Source organism: Orycteropus afer, unplaced genomic scaffold (assembly GCF_000298275.1).
Source record: "Orycteropus afer afer isolate SDZICR_OR568_19922 unplaced genomic scaffold, OryAfe1.0 scaffold00034, whole genome shotgun sequence".
Lineage (NCBI taxonomy): Eukaryota > Metazoa > Chordata > Mammalia > Tubulidentata > Orycteropodidae > Orycteropus > Orycteropus afer.
This window is the reverse complement of record NW_006921621.1, coordinates 2,965,582-2,984,056: the sequence shown is the minus strand read 5'-3', so window position 1 is coordinate 2,984,056 and position 18,475 is coordinate 2,965,582. Positions and strand designations below refer to the sequence as shown.

General features: G+C 38.1%; 1 protein-coding gene across 1 annotated transcript in view; it reads right to left on the bottom strand.

Moving 5' to 3' along the window:
* Positions 1 to 18,475, bottom strand: part of PKHD1 (PKHD1 ciliary IPT domain containing fibrocystin/polyductin) — a 774,619-nt gene that overhangs the window by 30,739 nt on the left and 725,405 nt on the right. Inside the window, exons 63-64 of the mRNA XM_007936280.1 lie at positions 14,124 to 14,231; positions 7,166 to 7,324 (exon numbers count right to left, since the gene is read on the bottom strand). Coding sequence (XP_007934471.1) covers positions 7,166 to 7,324; positions 14,124 to 14,231 — 267 coding nt within the window. The remainder of the gene's footprint in view (positions 1 to 7,165; positions 7,325 to 14,123; positions 14,232 to 18,475) is intronic.

Sequence of the window (18,475 nt, the reverse complement as noted above, 5' to 3'; positions counted from 1 at the left end):
CAAGATTATCTTCTGTGTCTGTATTTATTGGTTTCCCTTTTCTTTGTTGAAGAGGGTCTGTGCAATCCTTCTGCCTAGTCCGCCATCTTGCCCCGCCTCCTATATGTTACATTTTTATGTATTGAGATAAATGGTTACTAAAAACTTATATATGCCATTCATGTTTGTAACTTGCATTCTATTTCTATTGGACAGAGTTGGCATAAAGCATTGCTGATTTATTTTTTTAACTTTTTCTTTTGCAATACTTACAGAATCACAGAAAGTTGCAAAGACATGTATAGGTCTCATGTACCTTCACCCAGTTCCCCATTGTTAATTTGTGAGACTGTTAGTGCAGAATCACAAACAGATTCCTATAACCTGAAGATTCATGCTAATATTAATTAAAGTGATATTTTAAATTACATAATAAAATGTGTCGATATTTAGAAGATCTGCATAACTCAGTCAAAGAATACTTTCCAAATGACCTAAGAATAATGTTTCAAAAGCATGAATGGGCAAAAGAGCTATTAAAGTATAAGACCAATGGATTTTCACATAACAGAATATAAGAAGTACACTGAAATGGTTTCTGATTCCACAGTGCAACTAACCCTTAAGAAACTACTTCTTGTCAAGTTTGGATGCATTATCAAAGAAGTATCCATAATCACCTGTAAATGCTAATAATACACCTTTCCTTTTATACTTTATATGAGACTGAATGTTTTTCATATAAAAACTAAAAACCAAATTCATTGCTCTCAAGTCAATTCTGACGCATAGTGACCATAGAGGACAGAGGAGAACTGCCTGATAGGGTGTCCCAGGTTGTAATCTTTATGAATATCTCCCACTGAGCAGCTTGTGTGTTCTAACCACTGAACTTTCATTTTGCCACTGAATGCTTAACCACTGCACCACCAGGACATCTCTTTTCTTCATATAATTCAACCAAAAGAACATATTTCAATAGCTTGAGTGTAGAAGCTGCTAAGAGAATCCAGCTCACGTCTAATAAGGCAGACATTAAAGATCTCCTATAAATAAGTTTTTGGAAAAGCCACATTTTTCACTAATTTTTCTTTTTTAAAAAACAGTTTCTCAAAATAAAAATATATTAATTATGATAATATGTAACGGATGTTATAGTCGTTTTAAAGTAAATTATTAAGTAAATATTTTTTAAATTTAAATTTTTAGTTTGGAAATTCTGATCCATATAACCCACATAGACAAAAGCTCTTTAGGGTTCTGATTATTAAGAGTATAAAAAAGGCCTGTGACAAAAGTTGAAAACCACTGAGAAAGAAAATATAGGTGAACCAGGGAATTATTATCTTCTATAAGGTAGGGGAAGGAGCTCTGGCAGCATAGTGGCTAAAGCACTTGACTGCTAACCAGAAGGTTGGTGGTTCAAACCCACCAGCCACTCCTTAGAAAGAAGGTTGGGCAATTCTACTTCTGTAGTGACACTGCCTCGGAAACCCAAGGAGGGGTCGCTATGAGTCGGGGCCGACTCGACAGCACATAACAACAACAACAACATAAGGTAGGGGAGGAAATCACTGCTTAGCTATGAAAGTTTTCTATCTGTATTCCCTGGAGGCTTTAAAAGGCTGTACCTCGATTTTGATGCAGCATAGACTGAAATTTAAGGAAGTCTGACTCCCAGCTCCAGTCTACCACTAACTCATGCATTGTTCCCAGCTAGTACAAGGAGTATTTCTGAATTCTGTATTTCCCATTTATAAATTGAGAAGGTGATATCTTAGGTCTTTTACAATTATTTTGTGATTGTTCTAAAGAAAAATACACTGAGACTTACTGCTCTGAATCATTAATTAGAAAGTTGGCCTATGGCTGGTGAGATTAGGTCCAATGTTTTTTGAGAACTTTAAATTTACAAGGTCAAAAAGAACCATAAATGAAAATGGGTATTAAAAACACTAAGATATCAAACACACTTTACTCTTTTAAAGAATTATTTATTATGAAAACCAATAAATGGAGGCAGATCTTCCCCTATTGGAGATTATAGTGTTAAAAGAACAAGAACTAAACAACTAATTTTCACAGGTGCCACCGGTCTGCATGTTCACATACTATCAGAATGTAATAAAGTTTGAGAGATTTGGGGAGATGGGGAGACAATAAACTTTTCTTATTCTAAAGTAATGCATGTTGATTTTAGAAATTTGAAAATGCAGAAAGACATAAAGAAGAAAATAAAAGTGACTACTGTAATTTTTTTTCATAAATTCCTTTCCAATTTCTTTACTGTTTATTTTTAAAATATAGTTAAGAGTCTGTGTCCAGTCAGGAAAACATGAGAATTTAATGCAGTGAAAGGTGTCCATAGATAGCGAAGAGTGAAAAAGCAAAAGAACGGCAGTAAATTACCTTAGTAACTATGGGAAGAAGCTTCCACCTCTAGGGTTGGTGGAACAAAAGGGAAGAGGTGGGGCTATCATCATTTAGGGTGCAGCCCCTGCATGGCTAGTAAATATAGTTGGAAAATGGAGAATGAGAATTAAATCACCTACTTGAAAGGGTCACATGGTGTAGAAAATTATGCAAAGTCTGCTTAACAAAGCAGAAAGCACTACAAAACAAACAAAAAAGGCAGAGAGAACTTTAGATTAAAAACAAACCAACAAACAAAATTTCTATTCAACAAACCATAATCGACACAGAGCAGAACTAAGGTGAGATCCTATTCTTTTTGAAAAAAGGTAAAAAGGAGCTTGGGTTTCCTCAGAGGTTATACAGCCCACATCACCAGGACAGGGACAGAGGGAGGAATTCCAGGTTGAAGGTTGATTCAAAATAAAGGGTGTGAGTCTAGGAGGAGGAGTCCCAGGGTGGTGCATATGTGCTTGGTTGCTAACCAGAAGATTGGACCGCAGGTATATTTTGGCACACATGTGGTTGCAATGAGTTAGATGCAGCTCAAGCGAACTGGTTTAGTTTCTTTTTGTTTACTTAAGTAGAGCTTCTCTTCCCCCAGTATTTCTTAGCATTCAAGCACAGTGAAGGAAGCACAAAGGTGTAAGGAACCAATCCAATATATTCCACAGCAGAAACAGAAGAAAAACACCCTGACAATATGTAAGGGAAGGAGCATCCTCTCCAGAACCAGCACTCTATGGGGCCACAGAGTCATGAATGCTAGAACTATAATAGAAATTGGAGATCTGCTTGTCCCAAATTCTCATTTTTTTTTTTTTGAAAGTCTAAGAAAGAACAGAGTTGCCATTTTTCCTGAAGATTAAGGGATCTGGAGACTAGGCAATCAGAACAGTGACTGCCCAAGAGCCACTTGGCTAGAGCAGATTTTTTTGGAAAAAAAAAAAACCCAAATTCAATAAACTGAGCATGCCCTGGACAAATAGGAAGACCTTGTGAACAAACATGCTACCCTTTCACATAAAAATTTGCTTGCTAGATATTCCAACAACCTTGATACTGCCCTTCTCTCACTCCTATCAACGTTACTCACTCACTGCCATTGAGTTGATGCTGACTCATTGCAACCCCTCCCTGGGTTTCCAAGGCAGTATTTCTACAGAAGTAGATGGCCCAATCTTCCTTCTGAGGAGTGGCTGCTGGGTTTGAACCATCAGCCTTTGAGTTAGCAGTCGAGTGCCTTAGGCACTAGGCCACCAGAGCTCCCCCTATCAAGCTTAGGATGCCATCAAAAGTGGTGCAGAGGTGGGCACAGGATCACTGACTCTTTCTTGTTCTCTATTTCATAGATAGATATTACTCTTCTCTCTTCAACTAGACTGTGATCCTCTTGAGGGCAAGGACCATATCTTCCAGAGTATAGTCTACTACCACCAGCTGAATGACCCCACACATATCACTGATGGAAGCAACAAGATTTGTATAATCACTGGAAGCCAGTGGCTGGACTACAAACTTATGTGCTGATTCCCTTTCCTCCACATGGAATAAGACCCTCACCTTCTTTTTCTTTTGGTCATCCTGGTGATCCTATCAAGACAATAGGCAACACTATAAATTTTATCACTGGTTCCTGACAGGGTTGATATAATTTGGTATTTGTGGCCCAAAGTACCTCCAGTAAAGGGGAAAAGCAGCAGTCTTTTTATAGCTCCAACTTTACTTCAATCCAATTTCTGAGGCTGTTAGTTGGAACTGACTATGCAAGAGTGAACAGGTGATTTGCCTCTTCTCAAATAAATGCTCAAATGATAACTAGGGAGCTGCAAGTGTTCTTTATCAAGGACTTTCTGGGTAGGAAAAAGGAACTGAGAACAGGATTGAGTGTTAATTAAGGACTTTATTTATTAGGATCTACAGCAGGTTTGGGAGCTCTGGTGGCATAGTGCCTAAGGCATTTGATTGCTAACCAGAAGGCTGACAGTTCAAACCCACCAGCCACTCCTTGGAAGGCAGGTTAGGCAATCTACTTATGTAGTGATATAGCCTCAGAAACCCAAGGAGTGTCACTATAAGTCAGATCCAACTCAATGGCAGTGGGTTTGTTTTTTGGTTTCACAACAGGTTTAAAGGATCTCTGGTGGCACAGTGCCAAAGGCATTTGACTGCTAAACTAGAAGATTGGTGGTTCAAACCCACCAGCCAGTCCACAGAAAAAAAGAAGGGCAATTTACTTCTGTAATGATTTACCACCTTGGAAACCCAATGGAGGTCTCTATGAGTCAGAACAGAGTTGATGGCAGTGACCTTGTTTATATATATATATATGGAGGTCTCTATGAGTCAGAACAGAGTTGATGGCAGTGACCTTGTTTATATATATATATATATATATATAGTAGGTTTAAGGAGCTCTGGTGGTGCAGTGGTGCAGGCAAAAGGTTCTAGGCAGGAGCAATAAGCAACAAGTCTACAGAAGTGGTGAGAGGTATACTTACTGTGTGCTGCATATCTTCAAGAGTGAGTCCATTCCTGCAGTCTACCACCCAGTAAGCCTGTTACTGCCTCCAGATAGCGAGAGTGTGATTTTATTCTTACAGACATTCAGGAAATAAAATGGTCATGAGACTTTCAGATTCTCAAAGCACTTTTCACTTGAGAAACTCACTTTGCCATCTGTACCTCATGCCCCACAGCACAATGGGCAGCAAGGACCAGTGAGGAAGTTACCCAACAATGAGCAGGTGGTTTGTCTCAGCTATCATAATTTAGAAATAGCTGAGCAAGGACTAAACCTCAAACCCAGGTTGTACTGAAACAAAACTTTTCCTTCCTTTAGAAATGTGTTCCAGTACCCCAAAACAGTCATGAAAAGAATTTTTGCTTATGACTTTTACAAGTCATGAGAAGATGCTATTGTGCCTGGCACTGTCAACCATATGATAGCGTAGGACAATGTCCTACACTCCTTATTTGAAAAAGTAATAAATTAAAAAGCCTCCTATGATTGCTGATTATACTAAATCAGCACCATCTCATTCACAGAGGTGTCAACTACATCATGAAACAATGATATTAGCATATTTCTAAGGTTGACATGGTGAGACCCAGTACAGAGATGTAAAGAGTATTAGTGGCAGCATGCTACTTCCTCTTTCCTTTCTTTGACTTTTTATCTTTGCCTCTCAATTTGCATCTTTTATACTCATTACTGATGATAACTTTGGTCTCCTAGTGTCATATTTCTTCCACTAATTTGATGGTCTTCTTCAAATAATCCAAAAAGCTGGACTATATGAAGAACTTAGTATCAGAATTGGTGGAAGACTTGTTAACAACCTGAGATGTGCAGTTGATACAACCTTGCTTGATGAAAGTGACAAAGACTTGAAGCACTTATTAATGATGATCAAAGACTACAGCCTTCAGTATGGATTACACCTCAACATAAAGAAAGCAAAAATCCTCAGAGCTGGACCAATAAGAAATACCATATAAAAGGAGAAAGGATTGAAACGGTCAAGAATTTCATGTTACTTGGATCCACAATCAATGCCATGGAAACAGCAGTCAAGAAATCAAATGACATATTACATTGGAAATCTGATGCAAAAGACCTCTCTAAAATGTTAAAGAGCAAAGATGTCACTTTGAAGACTAAGGTGTGCCTGACTCAAGCCATGGTATTTTCAGTTGCCTCATATGCATGAGAAAGCTGGACAATGAATAAAGAAGACCAAAGAGGAACTGATGACTTTGAATTATGGTGTTGGTGAAGAATACTGAAAATATCATGGAGTGCCAGAAGAACAAACAAATCTGTCTTGGATTAAATACATTAGGAATGCTCCTTGGAAATGAGGATGGTGAGACTCTGGCTCTCGTTCTTTGGTCATATTGTCAGAAGAACCAGTCCATGGAGAATAATATTGTGCTTCGTAAAGTGGATGGCGAGTGAAAAAGAGGAAGACCTTCAATGAGATAGATTGACACAGTGGCTGCAATGATAGGCTCAAGCATAGCAATGATTGTGAGGATGGTGCAGGACCGAGCAGTGTTTTGTTCTGTTGTACATAGAGTCACCATGACTGGAACCAACTTGCTGGTACCTAACAACAACAACAGTTTTATGGTCTGAAATGTGGGAGTGGTAGAGTGAGAAATTTGCCAGTGATAGATCTACTTCTTCCTCTCTTCCACTCTAAGAACAAAGAACAATGATATAAAGGATCCTCTTTAACACATACTTTATTTCTATTCTTCCAGAAAAACAACACCAAGCACTCTGAAGTAGAAGAGAACATTCCCCCCTCCTCGCGATTCTTTAACTTACCTTTTGGAGGGTCCACTGGGCTAGTGGAGCATAGGTTTCAGAAAGAGTGCTCAAGGGCCAAAGTGGCTTCTTCATGGCTATGTGAACTTAGGCAAGTTACTTAACTTTTCTGTACCTCATTTTTCACACTCATAACAGTGGCATACTATTTAGTACCTGCTTCATAGTTTTGTTATAAGACTTAAATGAATTAATATATCTAAAGTACTTAGAACCTAGCCCACATCAAGCATTCCATAAAGATAAGCCTTCATTATTATTGCTATTATTATTTAAAATTAGGTAAGCTAGACTATAGGAGTTGAAAATTTTGACTTCATGTGTTATATATGTTGCAAAGCATCAGAAATTTCTTTTTGGGGAAGAAAAAGAATCATTATTATACATGATGGAATTTTTTCATGTTTTCACTAAAAACAAATAAATAGAACCATGTACTTCTGCTTTTGCTTTTCCGAAGCCAACAGCACACCAGACAGCACAGAGCCAACCACGAGACTGCTGAGCAAACCAAAGCAGCCAGGATGATGGTGGACCTCTCAGACCTGGCCACAGGCAAGATAGCAAATGACCTGGATCGAGCTGTTAGATTGACTCCTAGAAAAAAAAAAAAAAAGCAATAGTAATATATTAATTATATCCTAATATACTAAAATATGGTAGAAAAGATATCTTTAGTACTCTTGTTGTGTGCCATTAAGTCAATTCCAACTCATAACAACCCTGTATGACAAAGCAGAACTGCCCTGTGGGGTTTCCTTGACTATAACCTACAGGGCTAGATGGCCAGGTCTTTCCTAGCACAGAGTGGCTCATGGGTTTGAACTGCCAACCTTTTTGTTAGCAGCTTAACCAATGTACCATTATGTTTAGAATAGTGCCTGGCACACAGCAGGTATGCAATAAATATTTTCTACATTGAATGATTAAATAAGTCAATCAGTGATAAATTCAATTTTTTTTATTTCTGAAGAACTACAGGACTTTAACAATAATATATAATCTTCTTTCCAAATCTATTACTGAGGTGGCAGTTTTACAGTTTTCTTCTTTTATTCAGGAGTAACAATGTGAGCCACATTCCTCACCAATGTAAGATCGTGGCTTCACTTTACCTTCTACCAACTAGGACAGAAATGCTCTCTGTTCCAGAATGTGTAAAACTACATGCTCTAAAATAGGTATTTGTGGTCATTAAGGTTATGTGTCAACTTGGCTGGAACTGGTTTTGAGTGTCAGCTGGATAGCTGGATGTAGTTATTCCCCACGGAGATTAGTAATCATCTCCATGGGACTCTTGGAGCAGCTAAGTAGCTGCCTTAGGGATGTGGTCTGCTTCCAGCATGTAAGAAACAGCTCTGAGGAAGGCTTCCAGCTTTTGGCATGCTTGAGTCCTGCATGTAGCCAAGTCCTGCAGCAGCCTGCCATGCTGTCAGCTGATCTTGGGACTGTTAATGAACTTGAGTTAGTGGCTTGCTATGTGGTTTGATAATTTTGGGACCGTGCCATTTTACTTGTTGACTTTGGGTTTGTCAGCCTCAGCAGTCAGAAGCTGCCTGAGTGAAGAGATGTCTCTAGTTCCAGTGGGCCATGAGCAGGAGGCAGAGCTGAAGCCCAAGATTGAGGGGCTTTCACCCAGCCACTAGAGATGGCACTTTGAACTTGGACTTCTAGCCTCCCAAACTATACGAGAATAAACTCCTATTTGTTAAAGTCATTCACTTGTAGTATTTCTGTCAGAGCCAGTACCAGAGAGTAAGCAAAACAGTATCGTATTTAAAAGATGGTTTATAACATATCAAAACAGGGACAAAAGTCTCCTACTACAGAGCCAAGAAAATTCCTAATATCCAAGAGAATTTCATTATATGGAAATCTGGGAGTAGAATGTTGGCAGCTAGAGCTGCTTTGGCTATGAGGATGATGGGTAAGATAGGGGACTTTCTGGTTAGAAAACACATTGCTCCAAAAATTCCTGTGCAACTGCCTTCCTTTTTGTAGACTAAAAACCTTGGTTCCCATTCCATTATTATTCATGAAGCAACACATAAAATAATCTAAAAAGAAAATTTGCCTAACACTCATTAACCTGTACACAAATGTTTATAGCAGCTCTTTTCATAATGAACAAAACTCAGAAACAACATACATATCTTTCAATAGGGGATGGATAGACAAACTGTGGTTGATCCAGACAAAGGAATATTAGTCACCTAAAAGCTATGAGTTGTGTCTGACTCGACGGCACATAACAACAACAACAAAAGGTTTTTGGTTTGAAAACAAACAAAAACTATTGATAACCCACAAAAAATTGGATGAATTTCCAAGGCATTATACCAAGTAAAACAAGTGAGTCTCAAAAATATGATTCCATTTATGTTACATTTTTGAAAAGACAAAACTACAGTGATGTGAACAGATCAGTAGTTGCCAGGGATTAGTGGAGGCCAGCGGTGGCGGGGGGGGAGGGGGCAGAAGGGATGTGACTACAAAGCAAAGCTGCGAGGAAAATTCTGGGGGTGATAGAAAAGTTCTGTATCCTCCCTATGGTAGTGGTTAATGAATATATACATGTGTTAAAATTTATAAAACAATATACCCAACATGGGTCAATTTTACGACACATTAATTTAGAACCACTAAAAACTCACTGCCATCTAATCAATTCTCACTCATATTGACCCCATAGGACAGAGTAGAACTGCACTATAGGGTTTCCAAGGCTATAAATATTTACAGAAGCAGACAGCCTCATCTTTCTCCCACAGACCAGACAGTGGGTTTGAAACACCAACCTTTTGGTCACTAGTCAAATGCTTTAACCACTGCACCACCAGAGCTCATATATTAATTCAGGATATAAAAAATTTAAAGCTTGCCTATGGTATTAGGAGTGATGGATACAGTCATTATCTTAATTGTGGTAAGGGTTTCACGAGAGTACACAGTCATCAAAACTTATCAAATGCTATGCTTTAAATACATGTAATTCAGCATATAGCCACTATGCCTCAATTAAAAAAAAAAAAATTAGAATAAAACAAAAATACTTTCCCATGAACATAGGTTAGTTATAGGCAGAATTTCTAAAGTAGTTTATTCAAAACAAACAAGTAAAACCCAAATCTCTGCTTTGATCTGAATAATCCAAGTAAAAACAGAGCTTTTTATTTTCTGTCAAAGAAACACCATATTTTTCTTTGCTGTGCTTTTCTTGGGCTGAACCAGACAGTTTGGTTCGAAGTTACAGTCAGATCTTCAAGCTCTTCACTTCTGGCTGACTCTGTTCCACAGCTGCCCTAACAAAATTAGCTAGAAATGTTTCTCCTGAGTGCACATCTTATACTTGAGTCACATTTGCTTGCTTGTTACCAATTAGTTGCTTTCCATGAGCATTTGCAGAAACTCAACCAAGCTCAGAACATGGGAATTTTACAAGAGCTCCAGAGAAGTAAAAACAAAATGTCCTCATTCTTTTATTCATTTTCCAACTACTGTTCAGTGATTGTTTACTTTACTGAGTAGATAGGTTACTGTTCCCATTCTTAAAAGATTTTCAAGGTAGTAAGTAATATAAGAAGGAGTTCTGTTAGTATAGTGGTTAAGGCATTTGGCTGCTAACCAAGAGGTCAGTGGTTCAAACCCACCAGACACTCTGCAGAAGAAAGATGAGACAATCTGCTTCCATAAAGATTTATAGCCTTGGAAATCCAATTCCAATTTGCTGTGAGTCAGAATCAACTTGATGGCAGTGACTTTTTTGGTTTGGAAGTGATATAAGACACAGAAACAAATGTTTGTAATCCAAATCAGAATGTGATACACACCAGCATAATAATGCAAGTTCTTTGCGTAGGAAGTTACTTTCCATTGGCAGGATAAGGTAAAGTATATCAGAGAAGGGAGTATCTGCATAAGGCTTTGAAGGCTAAGCAAATGCTATAAATAAAGATAGAAAGGAGAAAATGACAATTTGTTTAGGAAATCAATGCTGAGAAATCATGGGAATTAATGGTGGCAAGCATTTGAGACAAATTTTGGTGGGTGTTAAATGTTAGGCAAAAGACCTTTGATTATATTCTGAAGGCAACGCAGTGTTGTAGAAGAGAAGTTTCTGAGCTGGTAATTGACCTGAGCCACGTGGGATACAGAAAAGCAGTCCATAGAGCTGAAAAGAACCTGAAGCCAGGGAGACCATTTTATAACCCTAGAGAAATATTCTACATCTCAGGGCGGAAAGTATTGGCTTTTAAACATGTTTAGGAACAGGACATTTTTAAAAAATTTTGATCTCAATATATACTCCATATTACATATTCAGGGAGCTCTGGTGGCATAGTGCCTAAAGCATTTGACTGCTAACCAGAAGGTGACTGGTAGTTCAAACCCACCAGCCACTCCTCGGAAAGAAGGATGGACAATCTACTTCCGTAGTGATACCGCCTCGGAAACCCAAAGAGGGGTTGCTATGAGTCGGATCCGACTCAATGACAGTAAGTTTGTTTTTTTTTTGGTTTTATGACCAATTGCTATTGCATTGATTCTGACTCATACAGACCCTTTAGAACAGTGCAGACCAGCTGCCCCATAGGGTTTCCAAGGCTGTAAATCAAGGAAGCAGACTACCTTATCTTTCTCCCGCAGAGCAGCAGATGGGTTCAAACCACCGACCCCTTGGTTAGCAGCTGAATACTTCAAATGCTATGCCACCCGAGATCCAACTTATTCATAAGGAAATATTTATTTGTGCTCATTATAGACCAGACTTTTCTACACCCTGAAGATAATTCCATTGGACTAAACAGAAGAATTCCTGTCCTTTTGGAACTCATATTCTAATGGGGGACACAGAACACAGACAGGAGACAAACAAGCAAATAAATGGATATTATAACTTCAGGTGGGAGTCCCTGGGTGGTGCAAACGGTTAACATGCTCAGCTGCCAAATGAAAGGCTGGAAACTTGAGTCTACCCAGAGGCACCTTGGAGGAAAGGTCTGGTGATCTACTCCTGAAAAATCCCAGGGAAAACAGTTTTACTTTGACACAAACAGTTCACCAGGGGTCAGAATCAAGTCCATGCTTTAAAACTCCAGGTAGTGACAAGTGCCAAAAAAGAAGACCAAAGTTGCATAAAAGTGCAGAGAATGATTAGAAATGGGGATGGGACTGGAGATGACATTTTAGACTAAATGATCCACGTAAAGACTTTCTGAGGAGGTGACATTTGAAGAGAGACCTGAGTAAACTGATGAGTGGTCCATGTGAATTGCCAGGAAAAGCACGCAGGCAAGGAAATAGCAATGACAAGTAGATAGAGTTTCTCTGGATTGATTGACAGCAGAGCTATCCCTGGCACTCTCAAACTCTTCTAAACCTAGCGGCACCTGAGAATGCCAACATTCTGGGAAACAGTTAGAAAAACCACAGCCTATACCATGGCAAGTGGTCAATCTACTTCTGTAGTGATATTGCCTCGGAAACCTACGGAGGGGTCACTATGAGTCAGATATGACTCGATGGCAGTGAGTTTTTTTTTTTTTTTCCTGTATGGAAAGCCTAGTAGGAAGTCAGACTGCAAACTTACCCTTTCCTCTTGGCTATGTCTCAGGAAGTACAGAATAATTAGTTAGCTAATAAATAATAATGAGTTGGATAATAAATACCATATTTTCCACATATAACATGCCCATGTAAACAACACACATAAAGTACATAGGAAACTAACACGTGAGGGGGCTGTGCAGTTTGCAAAAGCCATGTAACGCATGCTTTATTTGTTCAAAAATGTGGTAATGAGTGAGCTGGATTCATTGACAAAAGAAAGACTTATGAGGATTTCTGTAGTGGGTTGATTGATCTCTAAAGAGATAAATCCACTTCCTAATCTCTGAAATCTGTGAATGTTACTTTATTTGAAAAAATGGCTTTTGCTTTCCCAATATACTTAAGGATCTTGAGAAGGGAGCATCCTGGACACCTGTGCAGGCCCTAAATCCAATGACACATATCCTTTTAAGAGACAGAAAACACAGATACAGAGGAGAAGGTGATATGAAGATTAACAAAGAAATCGTAGTGATGTGGCCACAAATCAAGGTATCTGGCAACCATCAGAAGTTGAAAGACACAAAGAATGGATTCTCCCCTAAAACCTGAGAGGGAGCCTTGCCAGATTTTGGACTTCTGATCTCTGAAATTGTGAGAGAATAAATGTCTGTGTTTTAACCAACCAGTTTGTGGCAATTCGTTATTACAGCCACAGAAATCAATACAGATTGTGTATTCTAAAGGAAAAGAATCTTAAGAATGAGTATTCTGAATTGGTTCTGGGCTTTCTGGATTGGTTCTTTAATTGGATTAGATTTTAAGGCACAAATGCCTCTATTCCCAATGGTAGAGACAGCACTATTAGTCCATGACTTGAAGTGTCAATACAGACGTGTAAAATACACACTTAGTCACGTTTATTTAACTTCTCAGTTCCTCAGTTTCTATCCAGTATTTCAATAATAGGAATAATGATTTGGTCCTTTCTCTGAGATCCTGGAGAGAGGAGAAAAAAGACTGAAAATGATTTCAGGCTCTCTGCTTGATTCATGGCTGATGAAACTAAAATATATAAAACCTAAAGCAACAGCAACATGAATCCTTGCTTGTCACACTCATTGTTTTGAGCCTGTTAGAAACAAGAAATTTCATTGGTTAGCCTAAACATGGGAGCTCTGGTAGCATAGTGCCTAAGATACTTGACTGCTAACCAGAAGACTGGTGGTTCAAACCCATCTGCCACTCTTTGGAAGGAAGGTTGGGCAATCTACTTCCATAGTGATACTGCCTCAGAAACCCAAGGAGGGATCGCTATGAGTCAGGGTCCACTCGATGGCACATAACAGCAACAGCCTAAACATGTGAATGAGAGCTACTTTCCTTAACTGTCCTAGCTCTGGAATTGATATACTTGGAAACAGGGAGTCACTCTCAGAGTCTGTCCCATTAATCAACATGATATAATATATAGGGTCACAGAAATGCATGGCTCTTTCTGTTTCTCATTTCTTTTTATCCTCTATGCACTTTCTTCTAAGTGTAAACTATTACAAATCTCATTCTAATAGAGTTTCATCTCATAGACTTAGTCTTGGAAATTATGAAAAATAATTTAGGGAAAAATACTAAGAAAAACTTTGCAAGACAATTTATTCCTCAATTAGTCTACTCTACAAGTTTGAAGTAGAAACTAGAAGGAAGTCAATGTCTAGGAAGTGTGATCACCAAGACCAGCTCAAATCACAAGTGCTACTGAGAAATGTTTATTGCCAGCATATTTTTACTTTTTCAAGTGAAATAATTAATTAACAAACAAACAAACAAAAACACTGGGTGAAATTACCTGGCGGGGAAGTGACAGTAAAAATTAAGTGCCAGTTTGACCCAGAGATCAAAACAGCCAAATTGAAGAAGTTCACATAACCATCTTGAGTTTCTGCCAGGGTACACCCTACAAACAAACAGAAAAATAAACACAAAAATAGATGTTAATTATTTATTCAGGAGCAATTTCTTCAACTATTCTCTGCAGAAAGGCAGTTGCACGATAAAGCAAAATACAAATAAATACATAAAAAGCTGTTACTTAATCCATTAAGATTTTTCTTAGATAAGTTTTTGAATCAAATAATATAAGATAGAATATAAAAACTGCTAGCATATATTGAAAGCTTACTATGTAAGATACTGTACTATACACAACAATATATAAACTCTATAACAACTCTAGAAAACATTTTATCTGTATTCTAGAGATTGGGGAATAAGCTTATGAAAGATTAAATTACTTGATGTTGGGGAAACAGCCCAAATCTGTCATATTTCGAAGTTGGCATTCTTAATCATCACTATATATTATTATTAAATGCCTATCAAGAGAGTAAAAAGGTGCTCTGGTGGCATAGTGCCTAAAGCATTTGACTGCTAACCAGAGGGCTGGCGGTTCAAATTCACCAGCCACTCTGTGGAAGGAAAACCAAGCAATCTACTTCCATAAAGATTTACCACCTTGGAAACCCTAAAGGGGTCGCTATGAGTTGGAATCAATGGCAGTGAATTTTGTTTTTATGGCTTTATCAAGAAAGTAAGTCTATTATGTTTATAGGTGGCCAGTTTCTAGGGCCTGCTTCTCATCTATTGAAGGGGTCTATAACTTATGTAGGTTCATAGGTGGACCAAAAGGCTTGTGGTTCAAACCTATCCAGCAGTGCTGCAGAAGAAAGCCCTGGAGATCCTGTTCTGTAAAGAGTATGGCAAGAAAACCCTCTGGGGCAGTTCAACTCCGTAACACATGGATTTGCCATGAGTTGGAACTGACTTCATGGCAATATTTGTTTGTTGGGTTTGGGGGTAGATTTTTGTTGTTGATTTGTAGCTTTTGTGGTAGCAAAGTTAGTCTAATAGATCAGGACAACATCAATGATCTAATCATGACTGGTAAGGCCACCCTGATTTACCAACGTGGATAGCCACGCCTTTTTGCATTTCCCTATAAAATTCAAAAAAGAAAACGTACATCTTCAAACAGTAGATCATCCATTTATAATATAAAAGAAAGCAACTTAATTCAGCGTCATATTCAAAATGTCGTTAATTTGTTTCTGACTCCACTGCCCCCAAATCACTTGCTAATTAACAGCTGCTACATTTCACTCTGGAAATGTTACTATCATTGGTATGATAGGCAAAGAATTTGAAGAGTGGTCTTAAAGTTTATAAATCGGTTTGAGATCTCTACGGCTAAAAGGTATCATAAAGATACAATATGCTTAGTGTTACATTTTTCAATTCAATTGCTCAATCTTTTGTGTGAAAACATTGTCTTCTTCATCAATTTGGCAGAGCTGACTAAAACTTCCTTTTTCAGAAACATCTTTTCTTTCATCTCCTTATAGTCCCAAAATAAATAAAGTGCTCAGAAAAAAATGGAAATAAATAAGCCAAGACTCAAATAAATGATAGGCGCCCAAGATAAATGTAGTTTATACTCTTTAAAACCTATATGCATCAAAATTATGGTCAATAAACTCTTGCAAACAATGAACCGCAGAGTACAGATGTTCACCATGAAATCATTTGCTGCAGTTTTTCCTTTGACAAACGTCCTTATTGTTCCCATCTTTGAAGAATACAAAGCAGCATTTAATCGAAATGTGTCCGTGGAGCACAGTGAGTCTGCCTCGTAGAACAGCCGCCAAACTGCCTAATGGAAAGTGCTTTAGCACAAAATGGGTTTGCTTTTGCGTTAAATACCAGCTTGCCTCAGAGATCTCTAAAAAGATTCCCATATATATCTATGATATTCTCAAATTTGAAGCATATGTGCCCAAAAGCTGAGACCGTTGCTGCCAAGTACAGTACATTACTCCAGGGTTCATCATATCCCTGGAAGAGCAATTATAAAATATACAAATGCCATTGACAGACTCCCTGATCAAGATAGTATAAACAATGTACTTGCTGGGGGTATTTGAAATGAGGCGGGGTGTTGGGCTTGAAGCAAGATTGAAATTGATTACATGGCTACCAGGAAATGCTACCTGAATAGGTTTCCACATGGTATATGAGTCCTAAAATATCTTTCAGCCCCCAAACTCCCTACAACTACCCATCCTGCCAAACTGAACTATACACACTTGCCAATTGTTACATTATTAATGTTGAGATTCTTTTTTCAAAAAAATCTTCAAATTTTTTTTTTTTTCTACAACTAAAATCTATAAGTATCTAAGGTCTGGGACATCCTTAAATAATTGTCTTTGAGTATATAAATCCACTTTTTGGGTGATAGAATGTAACATCTCTTTTCTACTAAGGAGTATCTACTAAGACAAAGAATATGAAGTTAAATTATAGCATAAACTATTTAGGCTAGATATACAGTAAAAGTTGAAATATACTGAAAAAGATATCCCATGGAGGTATCTGGTTTTGTTGTTGTGATTTTATTTTTCTCCAGGAAATACTTAGTGTAAGTTAGATAATCCATCTCAAATGGTTTGGGTGCCATTCTTTCTGGAATTAAGGAGAAGTACTTCAAGATAGCTTCAAGAGAAACTTTCAATCAGATGAAACAGGATGTTTTTGTCATGTGGGCAAAAAACTACACATGATATCTTCCATACTTTATAAAACAAAATATTATGTCCATGGAAGACAGCCTTAGTTCACGTCTCATACTTTCCCACTGGATGTTTGCAAGGTTGACAATGGTGACAATGCTGAACCAATGCTGGTCCAAATGGGATATAGCATCAGTAGAATAAAATCACAAAAAGATTATGTTGCTTTCATTTTGCATGGCCACAACAAAACTCTAAACTGTTCAATGATAACATCCTGAGATAAATTAAAAAATATATATAGCAAAGGAAGGGGGGGTGTAATTGTCAGGGATGTGGCAAAGTAAAGTGTAGAGTCTGAGTAAGGTATTAAAAAAAAAAAAAAAATCCAAACTCACTGTCGTTGAGTCGATTCGGACTCATAGGGACCCCTCCTTGGGTTTCTGGGGTGTTATCTCTACAGAAGTAGATTTCCCAATCTTCCTTTCAAGGAGTAAGGTATAATACATGAATAAGATATGGAATACAAGTAGAGCATGAGATATGAATAAGGTGGTAGGTAAGGTAAGGCATGGAATATGGTAAAGTATGGTATATAGGAAAGGTATGGCGAATGAGTAAGGTATGAAATGTGGGTAAGTATAAGGAATACTGGTAGATCTGGTGGTGTAATGGCATTTGACTATTCAAACCCACCAGCCACTTCTCGGAAGGAAGGTTAGGTAATCTACTTCTGTAGTGATACTGCCTTGGAAACCCAATGAGGGGTTGCTGTGAGTCGGATCCAACTTCATGGCAGTGTGTTGCATTGTTATAAGGAGTATGAGTGAGATATGGAGTATGGGTAAGATATAGTGTATGAGTAAGTTACAGAGTAATGGTAAGGGTATGGAATGTGGATAAGCTATGTTGTTGTCACCCAGTCAGGTCCAACTCTTAGAGACCTTATGTACAACAGAATGAAATGCAGCTCAGTCTTGCACCATCCTCACAATCGTTGTTGTGTTCGAGCCCATTGTTGTAGTCACTGTGTCAATCTATCTCATTGAGGGTCTTCCTCTTTTTCACTGATCCTCTGCTATACCAAGCATGATGTCCTTCTTCAGGGACTGGTCCCTCCTGATAATATGTCCAAGGTTCATGAAACAAAGTCTCACCATCTTCACTTCCAAGAAGCATTCTGGCTGTCTTTCTGAGGCAGTTTTGTTTATTCTTGTGGCAGTCTATGACATATTCAATATTTTTTTGCCAACAGTATAATTATGATACAATCTTGCTGAAAGTGAAGAAGACTTGAAGCACTTAATGATCAAGATCAAAGACTATAGCCTTCAGTATGGATTATATCTCAACATAAATAAAACAATAATCCTCACAACTGGATCAATAACCATCATCAGGATACATGGAGAAAAGACTGAAATTGTCAAGGATTTCATTTTACTTGGATCCACAATCAATGCTCACAGAAGTAGCAGTCAAGAAATTAAACAGTATGTTGCACTGGAAAAATTTGCTGCAAAAGAATTCTTTGAGCAGAAGACATGAACAGACACTTCACCAAGGAGGATATTCAAGCGGCCAACAAACATATGAAGAAATGCTCACGATCATTAGCTATTAGAGAGATGCA